General features: G+C 45.5%; 1 protein-coding gene and 1 non-coding gene across 2 annotated transcripts in view; both read left to right on the top strand.

The window, feature by feature from the left end:
* The window catches only part of LOXHD1 (lipoxygenase homology PLAT domains 1), a 247851-nt gene that overhangs the window by 53279 nt on the left and 171490 nt on the right, over positions 1-23082 (top strand). Inside the window, exons 5-6 of the mRNA XM_029059328.1 lie at positions 17024-17122; positions 19518-19666. Coding sequence (XP_028915161.1) covers positions 17024-17122; positions 19518-19666 — 248 coding nt within the window. The remainder of the gene's footprint in view (positions 1-17023; positions 17123-19517; positions 19667-23082) is intronic.
* On the top strand, positions 10208-10345 carry LOC114810680. The gene has a single exon (XR_003758375.1). It is a non-coding gene; the product is annotated as a small nucleolar RNA SNORA7 (small nucleolar RNA).

The raw sequence follows: 23082 nt of genomic DNA, 5'->3' as shown, positions 1-23082 counted from the left end.
CTGTACATAGTAAGTGCTCAGTAACTACCATTGATTGATTGATTGATTGATTGATCCTGTTCGGGTCCTGGTCCCCTATAAATGAATGCCTAGACTATCTAGGACAGATGGGTCTTATCTATAGGACTGGGAGTCAGAAGCCCTTGGGTGTGTCACTTAGTTTCTCTTTGTCTCAGATTCCGCATTTCTAAAGCAGGGATTAAATCCCTGTTCTCCCTCTCCCCTACACTGATAGCCTCTTGTGGAACAGGGACTGTGTCCAACTGACTATCTTGCCTCTACCCCAGTGTTTAGCCCAGTGCTTGGCACATAGTAAGTTCTTAACAAATACCACAATGATTACCATCAGTGTTTTTTTTTTTAGATATGGAAGTTCCATAACCTCACTCAATAGCTTGTTCCAACGTTTAATCACCCAAGTCCAGAAACTCCTCATTATGTTCAGCCCATTCTCACTTGCTACAATCTATGTCCGCTTGTTATTTGGTCCTTCTTGGACATGGCAAACCCTTCATGTACACGAAAGCAATCGCGCCTTCCCCCTGCACCCTGCCCCCCACCCTAAACTATACTGTTCTTCAGACTAAATGGCCCCAATTCTTTTTATCTTTCCTTCAAAGGATCTGGTTTCCATCCCTTTAATCTTTTCAGTGGCTCTTTTCAGTAGCCATGATGAATTCTTCCCATCCTTGTCCAGTTGCATTAGATACACGTGATTCTAGTTTATAGACTTTCGCCTCCTGGAATTCCTGCTTCAGGGTCACCCATGCATGTGGCTCTAACGTAAAAAGCTAAACTCTTTGCAAAGGGCCTGATTTGAACGAGGCCCACTAAGTTCTTGGTAGAAGCTGTGACTCTTTCCCCTTCCTCTGAGAGTGCCTCAACAGTGCGCAGGGTGTTGTCATCGCTCGTAATTAATTTGTGTTTATTTGGCTGTGACTGTCACTTCACCAACACTTTGTAAATCTCCCTGCCCAGGAAGGAAACCACCACAGCTGGTGATTAAAGACCTTGGGAACGATGTAACTGAGCCCTTGTTGATTACTGACGGGCCTTAACCTTGTCAACATGAAAAAAAGCCACTTAACGGACTGTTCAGACTGAACAGCTTCCTTCTGCTGGAGTCTCTTGAAATGAAACCTTCTAGGGAAAGGGGCGCCTAGTTCTGATGAAGTGAGGTGGGCAGAGACAGATTGGATTAGAGAAGTGGTGTGGCTAAAGGTACCAGCGGAGTAGAGCATAGTGACCATCTTTGGCTACGATAAGCTGAATCAATCAACCATATTTACTGAGCACTTACCATATGCAGAGCACTGTACGAAGCACTTGGGAGAGTATTCATTTAATTGTATTCACTGAGTGCTTACTGTGTGCAAAGCGCATGTTTCTTGCCCACAAGGAGTTTATAGTTTAGAGGAGGAGGCAGATATTAAAATAAATTACAGATATGTACCTAACTTTCGTGGAGCTGAGGGTGGGGTGAATAAAAGGTACAAATCCAAGTGCAAGAGCAATGCAAAAGGGAGAAGGAGTAGGGAAAATGAGAAGTTAATTGGGGAAGACTTCTTGGAGATGTGAGTTTAATAAGACTTTAATAATGATAAGATTACTAGCTTGCTCCTACGATCTCCTTTGGATGTAGGGAGTAGCCATTCTTATTCCCCCCCATTTCACATATGGGGATGTTGAGGGCCAGAATGGGTGAGAGCCCATAAGCCCACCCAATAAGCTAGGGTGAACTCTAATCTTCTCTCAGGCCAGAACTCTGTCCCCAAGGCTGTTGGTTCCCCATTTTATTTCTGGCAAGGGCAATTTTTGGTTTTTGGGTAAGTCATAACATCTGACTCCATTTTTAGATCCAGCTTTTTCTTCCTTTTCCTAACAGTGTGTGGAAACCTTGGGTCCACCTTCACTTCCCCACTTCTTCTCTAGTTAAACCCTGACAGGGTCCTGATCCTTTTCCCTGAGGATACCCCCTCCAGAAAGGGTGGCTATCCATCCACAAATACGCACACACCCACACGCCTGCGTCTGCAGCTGTACTGCTGAGCAGCTGTGCCCACTGCCACAGCTGGAAGGGTTTAAACTCACAGGAGGTCAGGAAAAAAGAGCTGAAACCGCTCGTGCCCATAAAGCCCATAAAAATCCTTAGATAGCCATAAATACTTTGGCAGCAGCGGGCTTCGGTGAGTCATTGCTTCGGCACGGATAGTTGGCAAATCTGCCTCCGGGCCCGCTATTTCAGCCCCAAGGGTTCCCAATCGATGTCCCACCACTTACTGGTGTGCCATGGGAATTTTTCCAGGATGCTCCACTGTGCAGGTGCAATTTCAATGCTCATGTGTCGATCGGTCACACATCTGTAAGCCTCCCTAAACCTGCCCGGTCAAATGATCCAAGTACTCATCTGTTCTGGGTGGTTTAATCTTCACTCCCCCTCCTGGAAGCGATGAGGGGAGGGCATGATCTCTCGAGGTCTCTTTGATGCTAGAATATTAGAGGTGAACATAAATGCTAAGGAGTTATTGGCATGACCCCATCTGACTGGGGTTAATCGGGAAGAGGTGGGGAGTTGGGAATAGCAACACCGTTCAGATGACATCCCAGGGGGGCCTCACTCTGTGACTGCCCCATGAGCTCTGCTAGGACTAGCCATAAACGTGCTCCTGGCACGAGCCGCAATTCATTTCCTGTCAGAAATTCCATGTATCATTTAGCTTACCACAGGATCAGTTGTGGATGGAGATTTACAAGGGGCCCTCCTCCAGGTCATGCTCTAAAATTGGTTTTGTCTTCATTGGGGAAGCCGCATGGCTTAGTGGAAAGAACTCAGGCCTGGGAGTCAGAGGACATGGGCTCTAATAGTAGTAAGAATATTTATGAAGTGAGACTGCGACCGCGACCTCTACCCTTCTCTCCACCCTTACCCCCTTCTCTTTTCCATCAGGCCAATGCCTCCAGGCCGCCATGTTCCCCCCTGACCGGGTACCTTTCCCCTACTCCTAGTGGTTTTCCATATGGTTGGGCTGGGTTCCTGCTACCAACATTTACCCCCATAAACTGTCCCCTTCCCCGAAGAAGCAGTGTGGCCCAGTGGATAGAGTACAGGCCTGGGAATCAGAAGGATCTGGGTTCTAATCCTGATTCTGCCACTTTTGCGCTGTTTGATCTTGGGCAAGTCAGTTTACTTTTTTTGTGCCTCAGTTACTCTATTTGTAAAATGATGATTAAGAATGTGAGCCCCATGTGGGACATGGAATGTTTCTAACCTGCTTACTTTTTCTCTCCTCAGCGCAAAGAACAGTGCCTGGCACACAGTAAGCGCTTAACAAATGCTGTAAAGAACAAACAAGTGCTTACTGGGTGCAGATCACTGCTCTAAGTATTAATCTAATTCCGGCTCCACCACAATCTGCTTGTAACCTTGGATAAGTCACTTAATATCTCTATGTCTCAACTCTTATGGGGATTAAGTCCTATCAATCAATAGCATCAATATTTGGATCATTGGATCTGTACTATGTGCAGAGCACTGCACTAAGCACTTGGGAGAGTACAATATAACAGAGTTAGAAGACATGTTCCCTTCCCTCAGTGAGCTTACAGTCTAGTGGGGAGTCTACTGTCTAGTCCTCCTACTTTGACTGTGAGCCCCATGTTCTCTAGTGCCTATGTCCAACGTGATTATCTTGTGTCTACCCCAACAATTAGTAATAATAATAATTGTAGTATTTCTTAAGTACTTACTATGTGCCAAGCCCTGTACCAAACACTGGGGTAGATACAAGATAATCAGGTCCCACATGGGGCTCACAGTCTAAGTAGGAGGGAGAACAGGTATTGAATTCCCATTTTTCAGAAGAGGAAACTGAAGTATGGAGAAGTTAAGTGACTTGCTCAAGGTCACACAGCAGGTATCTGGCAGAACCAGGATTAGAACCCAGGTCGTCTGACTCCCTGGTCCTCTGACTCCCAGGACTAGGTTCTTTCCACTAAGCCATCAATCAATCAGTCAATCTGATCAATCAGAGAAGTAGTGTGGTTTAATGAAAAGAGGACAGGCTTGGAAGTCAGAAGTCAGGGTTCTTATCCTGGCTCTGCCACTTGTCAGCTGTGTGACTTTGGGCAAGTCGCCTAACTTCTCTGTGCCTCAGTTACCTCATCTGAAAATGGGGATTATGACTATGAGCCTCACAGGGGACAAGCTGATTACCTTGTATCTATCCCAGTGCTTAAAATAGTGCTTAGCACATAATAAGCACTTAACAAATGCCATAATTATTATTATTACTACTACCCCAGAACTTAGAACAATGCTTGACACATAGTAAGCATTTAACAAATACCATCATTATTCTTATCATCATTATCAGTCAATCAGTGGTATTTATTAAGCACTTTCTATATGCCAAGCACTGTACTAAGTGCTTGGGAGAGTACAACAGAATTAGCAGACACATTCCCTGACCATAATGAGCTTAGAGCCTAGAGGGGGAGACAGACATTAATATAAACAAATAATATGAAATATATAATTTAAAGATATATACATAAGTGCTGTGGGGCTAAGGGTGGGGAAAATACATAACGTCCAAGGGTCACAGATCCAAGTGCATAGACGATGCAGAAGGGAAACCGAACTGGGGAAAAGAGGGCTTAAATGGGGAAGGTCTTTTGAGGGAGATGTGACCTTAATAAGGCTTTGAAGGTGGGGAGAGTGGTCGTCTAGCGTATACGTAGGGAGAGGAAGTTTCCGGCAAGTGGGAGGACTTGGAAAAGTGGTTGATGTTGAGATAGATGAGACTAGGGCACAGTGAGTAAATTGGCTCTAGAGGAGCGGAGTGTGCAGGTTGGGCTGTAGTAGGATATCACTGAAGTGAGGTAGGATGGTGAGAGCTGATTGAGTGCTTTAAAGCCAATGATAAGGAGTTCCTGTTCAATGGGGAGGTGGATGGGCAGCCATTGGAAGTTCTTGAGGACTGAGGAGACACGGACTGAACGTTCACACTGAGCAGAGTGAAGTATGGACTGGAGTGGGGAGAGACAGGAGGCAGGGAGCTCAACAAAGAAGCAGATGTAGTAGTCAAGCAGGGATTCAATAAGTTCTTGGATCAGCGTAATAGCAGTCTGATTAGAGAGGAAAGGGCAGGTTTTAGTGATGTTGTGAAGGTAGAATCGACAGGATTTGGTGACAGGTTGACTTGGTGGGAGGAATGAGAGCGAGGAGGCAAGGACAACACCAAGGTTATAGGGTTGTGAGATAGAGAGGGTGGTGGTATTGTCAAGAGTGATGAGAAAGACAGAGGGAGGACAGCTTTTGGATGGGAAGGTAAGAAGTTCAGCTTCATACATGTTAAATTTGAGGTATCAGCAGGACATCCATGTAGAGTTGTCAAGAATGCATGTGGAAATGCGAGATTGCAGGAAAGGAGAGAGATCGGGTCCAGAGATGTAGATTTGGGCATAATCTGCATAGAGACGGTAGTTGAAGCCATGGGAGTGAATGAGTTCTCAAGGGAGTAGTGTGGATGGAGAATATTAGGGCATACAGAACTGATCTTTGAGAGACCTCTACTAGCAGAGGGTGGGAAGAAGAAAAGGAGCAAGCCAAAGCAACTTGAAAAGGAGTGGCTAGAGAGATAGGAGGAGAACCAAGAGAGGGCCATGGCAGTGAAGCCAAGGTTGGAGAAAGCTTTGAGGAGAAGACAGTGGTCCACAGTTTCAAAGCCACCTGAGAGGTCTAGAAGGATTAGGATAGAGTAGAGGTAGTCAGATTTGGCGTGAAGACCATCCTTGGTTACTTTAGAGAGGGCTGTTTCTGTGGAGTGAAGGGGCAGAAGCTAGATTGGAGGGGATCTAGGAGAAGATTAGAAAATGGAGACAGCAGGTATCAACAAGTCTCTCCAGAAGTTTGGAGATAAATGGTAGGTGGGAGATGAGAGGGAGCTGCGTGACCAAAGGAGTGTGGTTTTTTTTAGGGTAGGGAAGACAGTAGCATGCTTGAAAGCAGTAGGGAAGAAGGCAATGGAAAGTGAACGGTTGAAGACGGCAGTAAAAGAGGTTAGAAGGGAGGGGGTTAGTGCTTTAAAGACGGGATGGAGTAAGAAGCACAAGTGGAGGGAGTAGATTTAGAGAGGAAGCAAGAGGCGTGAAATTTCATCTTGAGTTATTGCAGGGAATATAGGGAGCGTCGAGAAGGGTATAGGAGAAGCGGGGGATTGAAGAGGAACAGGAGAGAATTTAGGGAGATCACGCCTGATGGTTTCAAGAAGCCAAGTTGTTTTGTACAGTGCTTGGCACTTAGTAAATGCTTAACAAGTACTATAAAAAAATTAGAAACTATCTTCTGTATCTCTTGCTGCTCCCCCAGCTCAAGGATCAATCAGTTGATCAATCAGTGGTATTTACTGAGTGCTTACTTTGCAGAACCCTATACTAAGTGCTTGGGAGGGTACAGTAACAGACTATCCCCCCTTCAAAGACTTACTGAAGGCATTTCTCCTCCATTCATTCATTCAATCATACTTATTGAGCATTTACTGTGTGCAGAGCACTGTATTAAACCCTTGGAAAATACAATTTGGCAACAGAGATAATCCCCTACTCAACAATGGGCTTACAGTCTAGAAGCGGGGAGACAGACAAAAAAACAAAACAAGCAGACAGGCATCCATAGCATCGAAATAGATAAATAGAATTATAGATATATACACATCATTAACATACTAATAGAATATAGCTGTTAAATTGTTATATTGTACTCTCCCAAGTTCTTAGAACAATGCTCAGCACACAGTAAGCATTCAATAAATGCAAATGACAAACTGACTGCCCATAACGATCTTACAGTCTAGAGCCAAGCAGTCTAGGTGCTGCAAAAGTCTTGAATGTCCCCTTCCATTGGCTGCGTCATTGTAGACCATGATCATCGGGGACTTGTTGTATCACTGTCGTTTGAAGGTCTGTTTTTTGCAAGAACCAGTGAGATAGAAAACTAAGGCAAAAATCATCCCTCAGATGCAAAAGGAAGGTGCTATGTAACACGCTGGGATTGCGGGCAGGCATCCTGTCAAAAAACTCTGCAGCCTCATCACCACCCATCTCTCTTTTCCTCCCACTTCTTTGCTGTTTCACCCCACAGCCTCCTTTCTGTGCATGTGCCAATCTTCTCTCCAACCTCTCCTGTCAGTCAGGGCAACCTTCCTAGATTTTTCTGCCTCATCCTCTTCCCTTTGTCTCAAACTGCGGCCACGGTATCTTTCTGCTGCCCCTCTCTCTCTACTGATCCCAACCGCTGCCTTCTTACTGAATCCCAGAACGGTGGTGAGGTGAGGTGGCATCTAGTTAGCAAAAACCCAACATCAACCTTTAAAATTCAAATGGTGCGGTGCCCGTTTAATTACAGTTAACATTAGGGTGAGGGAACAGCTGAAGAGGCTGACAAAAACAATTCTGGCAATTTCATTCATGGTTCCTTTGGCTGCCCATAAAGGAAGGAAAGCTCATGAGCCTCTCGAAAGCCCAAAATACAAATAATGAGGACTGTTTGGGGACAGACTTTCCTATTCACTCTGCAGTGAAACATGGCTTAATTAAAGGGACATATGTTTGGCTGAAGTCATCAGGAACACAGAGAATGGTTCATCGGTTTCAGCTGTTCGGTTTGCTGGAGGCACTGGGGCTTCACTCCCCACGCGGCGTTGCTAACTTCACCAGAGATGGCCTTTAAGAGGTTTGCGGTCAGGCATGTGTTTGTGTACAGAAGAGTTCGAGGAGGTGGTTGTGGGAGACGGTGTGAGAATAGTGTGCCGATAGGAGATGAGGGGGTTTGGGTTCTGGATCTGTTGCTGTCTGACTCTGTGACAAGCAGCCTGCTGTTTCCTTGCTTCCGGCTTTAGTTTCTTCTTCTTTAGTTCTTTTCCTCACAGGAAGCTGGAAGAGCCAACCCTTGGGAAGAAACTGCCCAATCTCAATCTCAGTCCTTTGGCCAACACCTTCTCCTTTCAACAACAATCAATCCATCGGTGGCATTTATTGAGTGCTTGCTAGGTGTGGAGCACTTTATTAAGCTCTTGGAGAACAGTCAAGAGAAGAAAAAGTCCTTGGTCTCCAGGGAGTTTACGGGGTAAAAGGGAAAGACGGGAGGGCACAGATTAGCATGGCGTAAAAGCAGCGTGGTATTGTGGATAGAGCACTGGCCTAGGAGTCAGGAGGTCATGGGTTCTAATCCCAGCTCTGCCACTTGTCTGCTGTGTGACCTTGGGCAAATCACTTCACTTCTCTGTACCTCAGTTACCTCATCTGTAAAATGGGGATTGAGACTGTGAGCTCAATGTGGGACAGGGACTGTGCACCCTGATTTGCTTGTATCCACTCAGAGCTTAGAACAGTGCTTGTCACATAGTAAGAGCTTCACAAATACTATAATTAATTAGTATTATTAGATTACAAATATATAGTAGGTAAAAGGTAAGAACAATGGGTATAATTGGTAAAAGAGGAGTAGGCAACTAAATACAGAAATGCAGCATGGCCTAGGGGATAGACCACCGGTCTGGGAGGCAGAAGGACCTGAGTTCTCATCCTGTATCTGCCACTTGTCTGCTCTGTGACCTTGGGCAAATTGCATAATTTCTCTGTGCCTCATCTGTAAAATGGAGATTAAGACTTTGAGCCCCAGTGGGACTGGGTCTAACCTGATCAGCTTGTAACCTCAGGGCTTAGTACTGTGCCTGGAATATATTGAGCCCTTAACAAAAACCATTTAAAAAATACATAAACAAATCATAAACAGATACACACATGAGCACTGCAATGGCTGATGGGACAATGTGACCAGGAAGATGGGAATTCCTTGGGGAATACCTCTTGGAGGAAGCGGCTTTTTTCATCGGAGGGGAAAGGTGTGGTCTGGGGATATGGGGAAGTTTCATATTTAGAGAAAGTTATGAGCAATGGGCTTGGAGAGCATTGAGAGAAGACAATAGAAAAGTAATATCAATCATATCTACTGAGCACTTGCAGTACCAAACATTTGGGAGAGTACGTTACAACAGAGTTCATTAAATCGTATTTATTGAGTGCTTACTGTGTGCAGAGCACTCTACTAAGCACTTGAGCACTGTGCTAAGCCCTTTGGTAGAGATGCTTCCTGCCCACAGTGAGCTTACACGTGGCCTAGTGGAAAGAGCACAGGCCTACAAGTCAGAAAACTTGGGTTCTAATCCTGCTCCACTACTTGTCTGCTGTATGACCTTGGGTTAGTTACCATATTCTCTATTTCTCAGTTTCCATGTCTACAAACGGGATTCAGTAACTGTGCACCCTTTAACAGCGTGGCTCAGTGGAAAGAGCCCCGGCTTGGGAGTCAGAGTTCATGGGTTCGAATCCTGACTCTGCCACTTGTCAGCTGTGCGACTGTGGGCAAGTCACTTAACTTCTCTGTGCCTCAGTTCCCTCATCTGTAAAATGGGGATCAACTGTGAGTCTCACGTGGGACAACCTGATTACCTTGTATCTACCCCAGCGCTTAGAACAGTGCTCTGCACATACTAAGCGCTTAACAAATACCAACATTATTTTTATTATTATTTAACTTAGAACATGAGCCCCACGTAGATCTAATATTTACCCCTGCTCTAAGTACAGTGCTTGGCACATAGTAAGCACTAAACGAACACCGCAATTATTATTAGAGAAGCCAGAGGGAGAGCTTGGTAAGAGATAATAGGGCTATCAGTGGCAAGCCTTTGGAAGTTTTTGAGGACAATGATGAGGTCTGAGCAGTGTTTTAAGAAAGTGATCTGAGCAGCTGTGTAGAGAATAGAGCTTGAAGTGGGGTGCTAAGTAAGGAGTGTGTTCCGGATCCAGATGGGAAATGATGAGGACTTGAAACTGAGTGGAAGCTGTAAATGTAGAAAGGCTAGCGGAGAACATTACAGAGGAAAGGCCGGAAAGATTTAGAAACAATCTGGATGTGGGAGGTAAGAGACAGAGAGCAGTCAAAGATGAAAGGAAGGATTAAAAACTTCTGGGAGAGGGAGGATGGTAGTATTGCTGGCTGTGGTGGGAAAATTAGGAGAAGGAGAAGGTTTAAATGATGAATTCAGTTTTTGACATATTCTATTGTGTTTAAGGTCTCAGGGCTTCATCATGTCCTGTTGATAGGAGGAGAAATGAGATTATAAAGCAGGTGAGAAGAAGTCTGCCCCTCTCAGGGTCGCACCTGGAGAGTTTCCAGTACTCTACCAGTCTCGGCTACGGGAGGGAGAGTCAAGCAGAGGCTTACCTATTCCATTCTTAGCTTGGTCAGTGACTAGAGAGTGGAAGGCAATCTCCTACAAGTCAAAATTTACCTGTGTTGGGCAACATTGGCATGAGAGAGACTCAAGTTGGCTGCACAGAAGGAGGCAAGGGTAAACCACTTCTGTAGTTGGACCAAGAAAACTCTAAGGATACACTACCAGAATGATTGCAGATGGAAAGCAGGGTGTTCTGGGAGAGATATGTCCGTGGTTTCGCTATGGGTCAGGAAAGACTCAACGGCATAAGACAAGACAAGGGAAGAAGTGAGGCCTAGTGGATAGAGCATGGACCTGGGTGTCAGAAAGGCCTGGGTTCTAACGTTGGCTCCGTCACTTATCTGCTGTGTTATCTTGGGCAAAGTCACTTAACTTCTCTGTACCTCAGTTCCCTCACCTGTAAAATGGGGATTAAGACTGTGAGCCCCGTATGGAAGAGGGAATGTGTCCAACTTGATTATCTCTCATCTACCCCAGTGATTAAAGCAGGGCCTGGCATATAGTAAAATGCTTAACAAATACCTTCGTCATCATCATTGAGAGGTCAGGATTGGTAAGGTAAAACTGAAAGATATTCTGTACAGAATATTAATCAAAACACTATGAGAGATTAAAAATATAATAATAATAATAGCAACAGTAGTATTTGTTAAGTGATTACTATAGGCCAAGCACTGTACTAAGTGCTGGGATAGATAAAATATCATCAGGTCCCACTCCCAAAATGACTAGAAACAGCATGGGACTGAGATCTGGGAAACCCGGTTCCTAATCCCAACTCTACCTTTTTTTTTCATTTCATTCTATCGTATTTATTGAGTGCTGACTGTATTCAGAACACTGTACTAAGTGCTTGGAAAGTACAATTCAGCAGTAGAGATAATCTCTGCCCACAGTGGTCTTACAGTCTAGAAGGGGGGAGATAGACATCAAAACAAGTAAACAGGAATCAATAGAATCAATATAAATAAATAGTATTATAGATACATACACATCAAGCCAAGTAAACAAGTATTAATATAAATAGAATTATAGATGTGTATATATACACGCGAGTGCTGTGGGGCGGGGAGAAGTGGGTAGAACAAAGGGGGTGAGTGAGTCAGGGTGATGGAGAGGGGAAGGGGAGCTGAGGAAAAAGGGGGTTTATTCTGGGAAGACCTCTTGTGGGAGTTGAACCTACAGTAGCATTTTGCAGGGGGCAGTGTGATAGCTTGGCGGATTTGAGGAGGGTGGGCATTCCAGGCCAGAGGTAGGACGTGGGCCGGGGTCAACGGTCGGACAGGCGAGAACAAGGCACAGTGAGAAGGTTAGCCCCAGAGGAGCAGTGTGTGCAGGCTGGAACGTAGAAGGAGAGAAGGGAGGTGAGGTAGGAGGGGGCAAGGTGATGGAGAGCTTTGAAGCCATGAGCGAGGAGTTTTTGTTTGATAAAGAGGATGAAAGGCAACCAATGGAGATTTCTGAGATGCCCAGAACATATCTATAGAAAGATAATCCTGGCAGCGGAGTGAAGTACAGACTGAAGTGGGGAGAGACTGGAAGTTGGGAGGTCAGAAAGGATGCTGATGAAGTAATCCAGTTGGGATAGGATGAGTGATTGATCAATCAATCAATCAATGGTATTTATTGAGCACTGAAGTAAGTGCTTGGGTGACTACAATAGAGTAAATTTTAAAAAATAGAGTGAAAAATAGAGTAAACGGAGGAGCAGTGTAGCCTAGTGGAGAGAGCCCGGGCCTGGGAGTCAGAAGGACCTGAGTTCCAATCCTGGCCTCTGCCACATGTCTGCTGTGACCTTGGACAAGTCACTTCAGTTTTCTGCCCTTCAGTTAGCTACCTCATGTGTAAAATGGGGATTATTATAAAATAGGGATTATTACTGAGAGCCCTATGTGGGATGTGGACTATGTCCAACCAGATAAGTTGTTTCTACCCCAGTGCTTAGAACAGTGCTTCACAATGTAAGCGCTTAACCAATACCATTAAAAAATATACACTTTCCTGGATCTTAAGGATCTTACAGTCCAGTTTTCCTCACAAAATTCTGAGAAGTAAAGAAAATTACATCTCATGAATCATAGTTTACAGGTCATCATCCTCATCATCAGTGGAATTTACTGAGTGCTTACTATGTGTAGGGCATTTGGGAGAGTACAGTGAGGCCCAGAAAGATCAAGTGATTTGTTCAATATATCTCAGGCAAAGCCAGGACTGGAACTCAAGTCTTCTGACTCCTACCTGGCAAAATGAATTGGCACAGTAGTAGTACTAATAATTGTGGTATTTGTTACGGAATCAGGAAGCCGGGGGTTCTAATTTCGGCTATGCCACTTGTCTGCCGTGTGACCTTGGGCAAGTCACTTCATTTCTCTGGGCCTCAGTTCCCTCTTCTGTAAAAGGGGGATTGAGACTGGGGACCCTATGTGGGACAGCCCTTGAATCTACAGAGTACGCACTTAACGAATACCATAATAATTATTATTATTCTAAGCACTGGGATAGATAAAAATAATCAGGTTGGACATCGTCCCCGTCCCACATGGGGCTCACAGTCTTATTTCCCATTTTACCGATGAGGGAAATGAGGCACAGAACTTGCCCAAGTTCACACAGCAGATTGTGTTCCTGGAGCATGGGAAACCTAATTTAGCTGCCTTCTGAGGCCTTCCAATACTGCCCCCAAAAGTGGCACCCAAAGTTTCCATCTGAGATATACTGAGTAGAAGCCCACTAGGCCAAATAGTGAAGAATATGCATCAACACATGCTATTATGGTGGCGCTTCAAGGGAGCTTGTTTCCGCTGTGTGATTCAGCTTTGGAGAATCCCGAAAGGGGTGAATTTTAAAATGTTTCCTTGGAGGGGAAAGTGGCATGATGGGTAGGAGGAGGCAGATTTATTCACACCACATGGGTTTGCTTGTGAAGGCCAAAGAAAGAGATGAGAGGAGTAATGAGCAACAGAGAATGAATAGCCTGGATGCTGGGAGACCAGCGACCAAGCTAATTCATTCAGTCGTTCATTCAATAGTATTTATTGAGCACTTACTAAGTGCAGAGGACTGTACTAAATGCTTGAAATGTACAGTTTGGCAACAGATAGAGACAATCCCTGCCCAATGACGGGCTCACAGTCTAAAGGGGGAGATTGACAGCAAAGCAAAACAGAACAAAACAAAAACAAGACAACGTCAACAAGGTAAATAGAACAAGGAGATACACGCCTCATTAACAAAATTAATAGGGTAATAATATATACAAATATGCATGGTGCTGAAGGGAGGGGAAGGGGGAAGAGCAGAGGGCAGGGTGGGGGAGAAGGGGAAGGGAGGAAGAGCAGAGGGAAAGGCTCAGTCTGGGAAGGCCTCCTGGAGGAGGTGAGCTCTGAGTAGGGCTTTGAAGAGGGGAAGAGAGTTAATTTGGTGGAGGTGAGGAGGGAGGGCATTCCAGGACAGCGGGAGGATGTGGGCCAGGGGTCGACGGCGGGATAGGAGTGAACGGGGGACATTGAGGAGGTGAGCGGCAGAGGAGCGGAGCTTGCGGGGTGGGCAGTAGAAAGAGAGAAGGGAGGTGAGGTAGGAGGGGACAAGGTTATGGAGAGCTTTGAAGCCAAGAGTGAGGAGTTTTTGTTTGATGCAAAGGTTGTCGAGAGCTCTGAAGCCAAGAGTGAGGGGTTTTTGTTTCATGCGAAGGTTGTCTAGCAGTAGAAGAGTCAGAGCTTGCAGCCAGGATGTTAGCGGTTTGGGTGCAGAGGAAGGAAAGGATCTGGGAGACATGTAGGAAAAACCAGCAGCATTTAGCAGTAGGCTGAATGTGGGAGTCAAATGATAGCGAAGAGTCAAGGATGACAGCGAAGCTGTGCATTTCTGGAATGGGAAAGACGGCATTGCTGACTGAGGTAAGAAAGCTCCGGGGAGGAGTGGGTTATGAGGAAAAATGAAGAATTTTATAAGTCATGGGGAGAGAGCTGATTGAGTGGCTCAAAGCCATTCTCCAGGAGTGTCTGCTCGAACCACTGAAAGATTTTTAGGAGTGGAGAGATGTGTGCAGAATCCCATTTTAAACAAATGATCTGGGCAGCAGTGTTAAGAATCAACACGTAAAGGGGAAAGACTAGAGGCAGAGTCCTTTCAGTGTTTTATTCAACTATCTTTTTTCCCAGTACATATTCTATCTCCTTCCATTCATTATAAATAACTCTCATCTGCTGGTCTTCCACATTAAACTCTAAGCTCTTTGAGGACGGGAAACTTGTCTTGCTCCTGCTGTACACTCCCAACCACTTAGTTCAGTGTTAATACTCGATAGACACTCAATAAATCCCAGTGACTGGTAGAACAGAGACTAAAGATAGAGTAGGACAGGCACTTGAACGGTTTTGAAGCTAAAGCTAAGGAATTTGAATGAGTTCTCCAGGATTAAAAAGCAGCAAAGAGGTGGGGTTGAAATTCAAACTCAAAACTCCCGATTTTCATCACATAGCTACTGAATTCCCCAATTCCGCCTCGGTGTCCTTGCTAGGAGAGACCTAGATGGAAAAGTAAGTTAGGAAAAGTGAATGAAATTCAAGAGCTCAAGCCAGCTGGCATTGAAAAAGGAAGAACTCTAGCAAAATGGAGATGAAACGTCTGGTCTCTGGCAATTTGAATGATTCAGTTTGTCAGAGCTTCAAGTGCCTTTTCTTGTCCTTCAGTGCCACATGTGTGATATCAGAGCTTCATTACATCAGCATTCAGTGCGGTGGGCATAGAAACTCTCACTTGACAGCATCAGTCAGTTTCAGGTGGTGGGAAGATGCTATTTTTCCATTTTTATTAGTCTCTGTTAATTTGCCGGTTGGGAGATCATTAGTTCAGAAAGGGGGAAGGTAAGGAAGTATCGTATAGGGTATATGTAGTATAGTGTTGGATCTCCAATCCCAGAATATGTCACATCTGTGTCCTTCAATATTAATGGTACACCACTGCTCACTGTATTAGACACTGTCTAATTTGTACCCTAGCACTGACTTCGATCAGTCAGTTGTATTTATTGAGCGCTTACTGTATGCAGAGCACTGTACTAAGATCTTGGGAGAGTACAGTATAAAAGACAGATTCCCTGCCCAGAATGAGCTTCAAGTCCAAAGGAGGTGACAGATATTAACATAAGTAAATAAATTACAGATATGTAAGTGCTGTGGGGCTGGAAGGAGGGGATGAATAAAGGGAGCAAGTCAAGGTGAAGCAGAAGGCAGTTAAAGAAAAGGAAAAGAGGGCTTAGTCAGGGAAGGCCTCTTGGAGGAGATGTCTCTTCAATAAGTCTTTGAAAGGGGAAAGTCATTGTGAAGAGGGAGGGCGTTCCAGGCCAGAGGCAGGATGTGGGTGAGAGAGGTCGGCGGTGAGATAGACGAGATGGAGGTACAGTGAGAAGGTTAGCATTAGAGGAGCGAGTGTGTTGGCTGGGTTGTAGTAGGAGAGTAGTGAAGTGAGGTTGTAGAGATTGAGATTGCCTTGAATGGCAAATCAGTTGGGACTCTGCAATATGCGTCTTGTGAAATGAGTAAAGAATTTGGTAGTCTGTGGTTGGCTGGGGCCACTGTAAAAGATTTCCTTATGAGACCCTACTCAGCCTGCACACTCAGGGTAGAGAGTGGAGAGTCTAAAAGGGTTAGGGTATGCGGGTTCCTCAGTGGAAAGAGCCCGAGCTTGGGAGTCAGAGGTCATGGGTTCGAATCCCAGCTCCGCCACTTGTCAGCTGTGTGACTGTGGGCAAGTCACTTAACTTCTCTGGGCCTAAGTTCCCTCATCTGTAAAATGGGGATTAAACGTGAGCCTCACGTGGGACAACTTGATGACCCTGTATCTACCTCAGCGCTTAGAACAGTGCTCTGCACATCGTAAGAGCTTAACAAATACCAGCATTATTATTAGTGGGGAAAGATACTGTGAGTGGGTTCCATCTGTTGCGTTTTCCTTGCCGATGGATCGATCTGAGCACTGGTCCCCGAAACAGATGCCTAGGCATTCCAGGGCCCCTGGCCACCGGTTCTAATGTGGAGACATTCCAGTTGGACTGGGGATGTTTTGTTCTTGAGGTGTCATTTACCCAGAGCCCAAGAGATATTGGGGTGTCTGGTGGTGGTGGCGATGTAGAAGGTAAAGGAGAAGGATCATTCAGATAGCAGGAGACTCCCCTCTAGACCGAAAGCTCGTGGTGGGCAGGGAACTTGTCTGCCGACTCTGCTGTATTGTACTCTTCCAAGCACTTAGTACAGTGCTCTGCACATAGTAAGCTCTCAATAAATACCACTGATGATGATAATGATGATGATCAATCAGTCAGTGGTAGTTATGGAGTGCTTACCGATGAACACTGTCGATGATAGTTATTGAGTGATTACCGTGTGCAGAGCACTGTACTAAGTTGGGGTCTGTACTTCATATGGCTTTATGCTACTAATAGATTCTCTCTTATCCAACTCTTTGTCCATATCTTCTCCCTATAATGATAATAATGATAATAATAATAATGTTGATATTTGTTAAGCGCTTACTATGTGCAGAGCACTGTTCTAAACGCTGGGGTAGATACAGGATAATCAGGTTGTCCCACGTAAGGCTCACAGTTAATCCCCATTTTACAGATGAGGTAACTGAGGCACAGAGATGCCCACAGTCACACAGCTGACAAGTGGCAGAGCCGGGATATCTCCCTTCACCTTCTTTTTTTCCCTCTTTTTCAGTTAACAAATATGTGGTCAAAGTCTACACTGGAGATCTCACTGGCTGTGGAACAGATGCAGATGTCTTCATTAATATCTTCGGAGAGCATGGAGATACAGGTGATTTAATGCAAAATGCTTTACCTTCCCTTCTGCTCATCCGTGTCTGCCTTGCCTGACCTCACTGGAGGCATATTCCAGCAATGGAGTAAAGACAGGGCTGATATGACTCCTCTCGGTTTGAAAACTATCTAGTGCCAAAGTGGAAAGAAAACTGAACACAGAGATCAGCACATGATTTCAATCAAGTAAATCTGTCAAAATGAAGCATCTTGCCTGAACCACAACTATAGAACTGAAGCTCACAGATTGTATCTCTTATGCCATGTGGTTCCTTCTACCAAGTCTCCAACCTCCAAAGAGAACTAATCTTAGGAGCCATTCCATGCACTCTACAAAATGTAGCACTGGTCCTCATGGCTAACCTACTGTCTGGGTGGAATGGAAATTCTTTTTGCTTCTTTCAGCATCTCGGGAACTCTATGCCCTCCTCCACTTTATTTTTTTGTTGAGAGAGGCATTCCTTTTAAGCAGGGGCTTCAGGGAGATCATGAGACTAGGAGAGGAAATCGAAAACAGCTTCAGGCAATCAAATGCAAAGTGCAAAAATTGAGTAAAGATGACCTCTGCATGTGGAAGGAGCTGTGTGTGGGGCAATCAGGTTTTATAAGCACAACAACAAGCCGTAGATAAAGTTCACTATTGGAGCCCCATCTTTCAATACCAAAGATCTCTGTGTTATCTTTCTTTGTGTTTTTTTCTCTCTTTTTCTCTCTATTTCTTTCCTGTCTCTTTCAATGTCAGTGGTATTTATTGAGCACTTACTACATGCAGAACACTGTACTAAGCACTTGGGAAAGTACAATAAAACAGAGTTAGACGTGTTTCCTGCCCATATGAGTTTTCAGTCTAGAAGTGGAGACAGACAGTAATGTAAATAATTTCCAGTATCTAGAAATTTCTCACTTTCCTCTCCATCTCTATCTTTTATCTCCTTCCTTTTCTGCCTCTTTCTCCCATTGTCTCTTTCTTCCTATCTCTTTCTTTGTCTGTACATTTTTCTGTCTCTTTCTGTTTCTGTCCCTTTCCTTCTCTCTGACTCTTAATGTGTAGGAGTGTGTGTATTTGTGTGAAGGCTTAATGAAGCATATAGTATTGAGGGTTAGGGATGTTAGAAAACTGATAAAGAGTTGAATAGGTCTATGGCTAGTTAAAGGAAAAAGTAAGGCTGTGCAATTATACCACCTTAACAATAATAATAATAGTATTCGTTAGAAGAGTGCCAACCACTATTCTAAGTGCTGGGGTAGATACAAGGTAATCAGCTGGTCCTACCTGGGGCTCATAGTCTTAATCCCCATTTTACATGATGTGGTAACTGAGGCACAGAGAAGTGAAGTGACTTTCCCGAAGTCACACAGCTGACAAGTGGCAGAGCCGGGATTCGAGACCACAAAGGCCGACTCCCAAACTCTTACTCTTTCCACTAAGCCACGCTGCTTCATTAGCCGTGAAAGTGGATAGCAATGACAGTCACCTTTGGTTGCACGTCTAGCACCATAATCTAGTGTAAGGAGCAAAAGCCCAGGAGTCAGGAAACCTGTGTGCTAATTCCAGGTCTACCATTTGCCTGCTCTGTGACCTTGGTTAAGGCACTTCACTTCTCTGGGCCTCAATGTCCTCATCTGCAAAATAAGGGTAAATTACCTGTCCTCCCTCCTGCTTAGACTGTGACCCCATGAGGGACAGGGACTGGGTCCAACCTGATTGTACTGTACCTACTCCAACATTTAGTACAGTGCTTGTTTCACTGTAAGTTCTTGACAAGGTAGAAATCTAGGTCTGCTAGTCTTTGCTCTGATCCAGTGTGGTACTGCTTATGTTTGATTGTTCTGTGATATTTTTGCAGTCAATTTCGGGTACTCATGGAATATATTTGGGATTGATAGAATTCATGGGATTTGATGTATTCATGAGAGCCATCTCTGCCTCTCCCTGATTACAGGTGATCAGCAGGACTGAAGGAAGTAGCATAAGACCAAGACCTTCTTCCTGCTGTGGGACCGAGGTTTGATATTCAGGAGGATCAGCCTGAAGCAGGTGCTCCTGTCCCAGCCCACAGAAAACATGGCACCATTTCACCTATATGTTGTCTTTACCAATTGACCCCACTTGATTTAGCCCAGTTTGATTGTTGGGACACTTGACACCTCCCAGCTTGCCTGGACTCACACTTTCAGCAGAGTAACCATCAATGTGGTCAGAGAATCCATATACCAGGCCTTAGGAAAGCAATTTAACCTTGATTTTTTTGCCAGTTCTAGTCATCTCTGACCCTCTCAGCACTCCTCTGTGAACTCTTAATCCTTAATCTAAAGCAGGCTTAAAGAAGACCTTTAAATCACAGGTCAGTTCTCTCAGTCTTTGACTTTGTGTTTTTCTTGGGTGTGCTTAGGGGAGAGGCGCCTCGAAAATGAGAAAGACAACTTTGAAAAGGGGGCGGAAGACAAGTTCACCCTTGATGCACCAAATTTGGGGCAGTTAATGAAGATTAACATCGGCCACAACAACAAGGGTGGCTCTGCTGGCTGGTACCTTGTTAAGGTTGGTGATTGTCCCGGTTTTTGGTTGGTTTAGAGTCAGGTCTTGTTTCCGGTATCCATCACGGCAGGGCTTCCTGCCAGATCTACTAGCTGTTGAATAAGCCAGTTTTGGGGGAATTCAAAAACCCATGGAGCAGACTAGGTCAGAACCTGATCAGGCCTGGAATCCCCACTGGGCAGGAAGGAGCTTTTTTGCACTAGGGTAAATATAGAGTGAATTTGGTATTTTACTGATAAACAATAGTTGGGTACCAATCCACTGCATAAATTCAAATTCCTCAAGATGGTCTCTCCCCACAGTGCTTAGCTTACACTTGTCCTAGTGTCCTTCTGGAATGTGATGGGGAGAACTCTGAGCCCCTAGTTCCTGAATAATTCACGAGAGTCACACACCCCTAGACTTCCCTGCCCACCCCCACCCCTCTCTCATTCATCAGCTCACCAGGAAAAGAAAGGAGAGCAAGGGACTTCTCCAGATTACATCACCACTGGCCACTCATTCTCCTAAAGAGCGATCTGGCATTAGCCACTGAGGGAGAGCTGGTAGCTGAGGCCAGCAAAGCAAGATGGTGTGACCATTTTGGAATTAGAGTGTTATTGATCAAGCCCTGGTCAGTAGCTATGAGAGAGAAGTTAAAAGTTAAGGACTCTGTCTCAACCTTTTGGGGATTTACAGCCTAAATGAAAGATTGTACAGAAGAAGTCAACATTAATCAAGGAGTAGGAGGGTTGGCGGCCTAAGTTTGCTAGCTTTGTTTGATTTTTGTGGTTTATCTGAATTGGATTAAGGAGAGCGTTTGGGAAAGGAGAAGAGAAGGCTGAAGGGCTGGAGCATGGGTTGGCAACCTTTTTGTTCAGGTGCTAAAAAAATGAAAATTTTGAGCAACCAGGGCTCGAAGAGTGAATTACATGATTTAAATGCTCATTACTGTTACTTCATTGTAAATCTAATGGTTAAAAATGCTTCATCCCCACCCACATAAAATGACTGTTCAGCAGTGGTTGAACCCAATTGAGCCTTACCCCCCTGGGGAATTCAGGGTTACTTGGTTTTCTGGGACCCTCTATATGCCATAATTACGTCCCTTGCATATGGAGCAATGTGAGGATGTCACTGAGCTATGAAGCTGACTAACAGGCTCCTTCCTTCCCTCCCTGCTCCAAATCGCTGCTGAACCTACTAAAGCTTCCGGGCTGGGTAGAAATTCTCCTTCATGAAGGGGTGAGGACTCTCACCTCAGGCAAGACGGGACAAGGATCTCCAAATCCAAACGGTGCAGGAGCAGCAGGAGGGATCTTGCTCTGGAGCCCCAGAGGTGGAAGCCCGGCGGGGGGGGGGGGGGGGGGGGGGCGGGGGAGTCCGGATTCTTAGTCCTCCTGGAAGAAGGTGGTGGGTGGCCTGCCCAGGCTGCTTGTGGAAGTGTTGGGTCAGATGGAACCGTGGCTCCCAGTTCAGTTGGTCCATCAACAATGAGCCCCAGAGGAGTACTGTAATAATAATAATAGTAATAATAATTGTGGTATTTGTTAAGTGCTTACTATATGCCAAGCACTGTTCAGCACTGGGGTAGATACAAGCTAAAAAGGTTGGACACAGTCCCAGTCTCACGTGGGACTCACAGTCTTAATCCACATTTTATAGATGAGGTAACTGAGACCCAAAGAAGTTAAGTGACTTGGCCGAGGTCACACAGCCGATATGTGGCAGAGCTGGGATTAGAACACATGTCGTCTGACTTCCAGGCCTGTGTTTTATTCACTAGACCATGCTGCTTCTCCATACGTGGTGAGATGTTCAGTGCACACCTCCCCCACGCCTCTCAGTCGGAGGCCCCAGTTTGGGGGACAAGGGAACTTTATGCCTGGTCCCCCTCTCCCCAGCTCCAAAGCCACATCTGGGTTTGGAGAAGAGTCAGAATGAAGCAAGAGCTACTTTGAGTGCCGGCTGTTGGATGAGACCAGGTGTTGTTCTGAGGAAGCCATTTCAACCCAAGGTGGCAGAGGGCGATGGGGGCTAGAGGGCGGGCGGTGGTGAGACCTGAGTGCTCCCTGCAGCCCGGTATGAAGGAGGGAAGAGCCATGGTCTCTCGGACCAAAAGAGCTGGAGATGAAGGAGTGAGGGTTACTCTGGATGAAGTCCGGGAGAGCCGGCCCTCTGCGTCACACCTGGAGCCTCGCCAGTTCACCGCAGAAGCAGACCACACTGCTGTCAGACAGTCAGACGTGTTTATTGAGCACTTACTGTGTGCCAAGCACTGTACTAAGCACTAGGAGAGCACAATCTAACAGATATATTCAAGCACTTAGTACAGTGCTCCGCACATAGTAAGCGCTCAATAAATACTATTGAATGAATATATTCCCCGCCCTTAACGGACTTACAGTTTAGAGGAATGCTGGCGGTCACCGACCACCCAGGCCACACTGCAGCCCCGGCCTCACCGCGGCCTCGGGCACAGGCTGGCGTGCCCAGGAGCAGAGTCCTCTCCTTGGTTCACGTGCCATGAGAAACTGCCCCAACTCTGCACTTATGAGAAGTCCCTGATCCAGGTGTTTGGACGCCATGCTCTAGATTGTGAGCTCACTGTGGGCAGGGATTGTCTCTCTTTATTGCTGTATTGTACTTTCCAAGCGCTTAGTACAGTGCTCTGCACACAGTAAATGTTCAATAAATACGATTGATTGAATGAATGAATAAAAAAACCCAAAATGTCTCCCTGAAACAATTCCAACCAGGCCAGGTGAACCCACACTTCTTCCTTCATGGCCGCACCCACCTGCCTCACCCCTGTTCCTGGGCCTCGGGGAGCGGATCCCTGGCCTGAAGGAAAAGACATATGAGGGAGAGCGACTCAGTCTCTGGTTCTTTCTGAGAGTCTCAAAGTAGTTCAGAAGAAGGCTAACCCCCTATCTGTGGAAAAGTAGGAGGATTCTAAAGGGACCGAATTGTATTGCTGATAGATTCCCGCTAGTTTCCTTTCCTCATCTGCCTTTGTTTTATGGGAAGCGTCTCTGCTCTCCCGGCACCAGTAAATAGAGGTTGTTAAACTGACCAAATTTCCCGATTTGATGGCTGCGGAGTAAAGGGTTCACGTCCTCAGCAAGTTAACTGAGCATTATCACTCCCTTTCCGGTTCCCTGGGGCTTTTAACCCAAATGAATCTTTTGTGCTGGTTTCAGAAAGCCCATAGAGATAAACCTGTAAGCCAATATAATGGTTTGCTTTATGCTTCCTCTGACTCCCATTTGTGTAAGTCTGTTGACTTCCTAGGTTTCAGGGATTTTGTTGTTCTATATTCATGGAGGGAAGACTCCTCTCTCTTTCCAGCCTTTAAACCTGCCTGTCCCTCTCCTTCAGGCGGGTCTCACGGCTGACGGAAGTGAACTTTTGACATTTCTGAGCTTGAGGTGGGGCTG

Source organism: Ornithorhynchus anatinus, chromosome 3, assembly GCF_004115215.2.
Source record: "Ornithorhynchus anatinus isolate Pmale09 chromosome 3, mOrnAna1.pri.v4, whole genome shotgun sequence".
Lineage (NCBI taxonomy): Eukaryota > Metazoa > Chordata > Mammalia > Monotremata > Ornithorhynchidae > Ornithorhynchus > Ornithorhynchus anatinus.
This window is presented reverse-complemented; position numbering and strand designations above follow the sequence as displayed.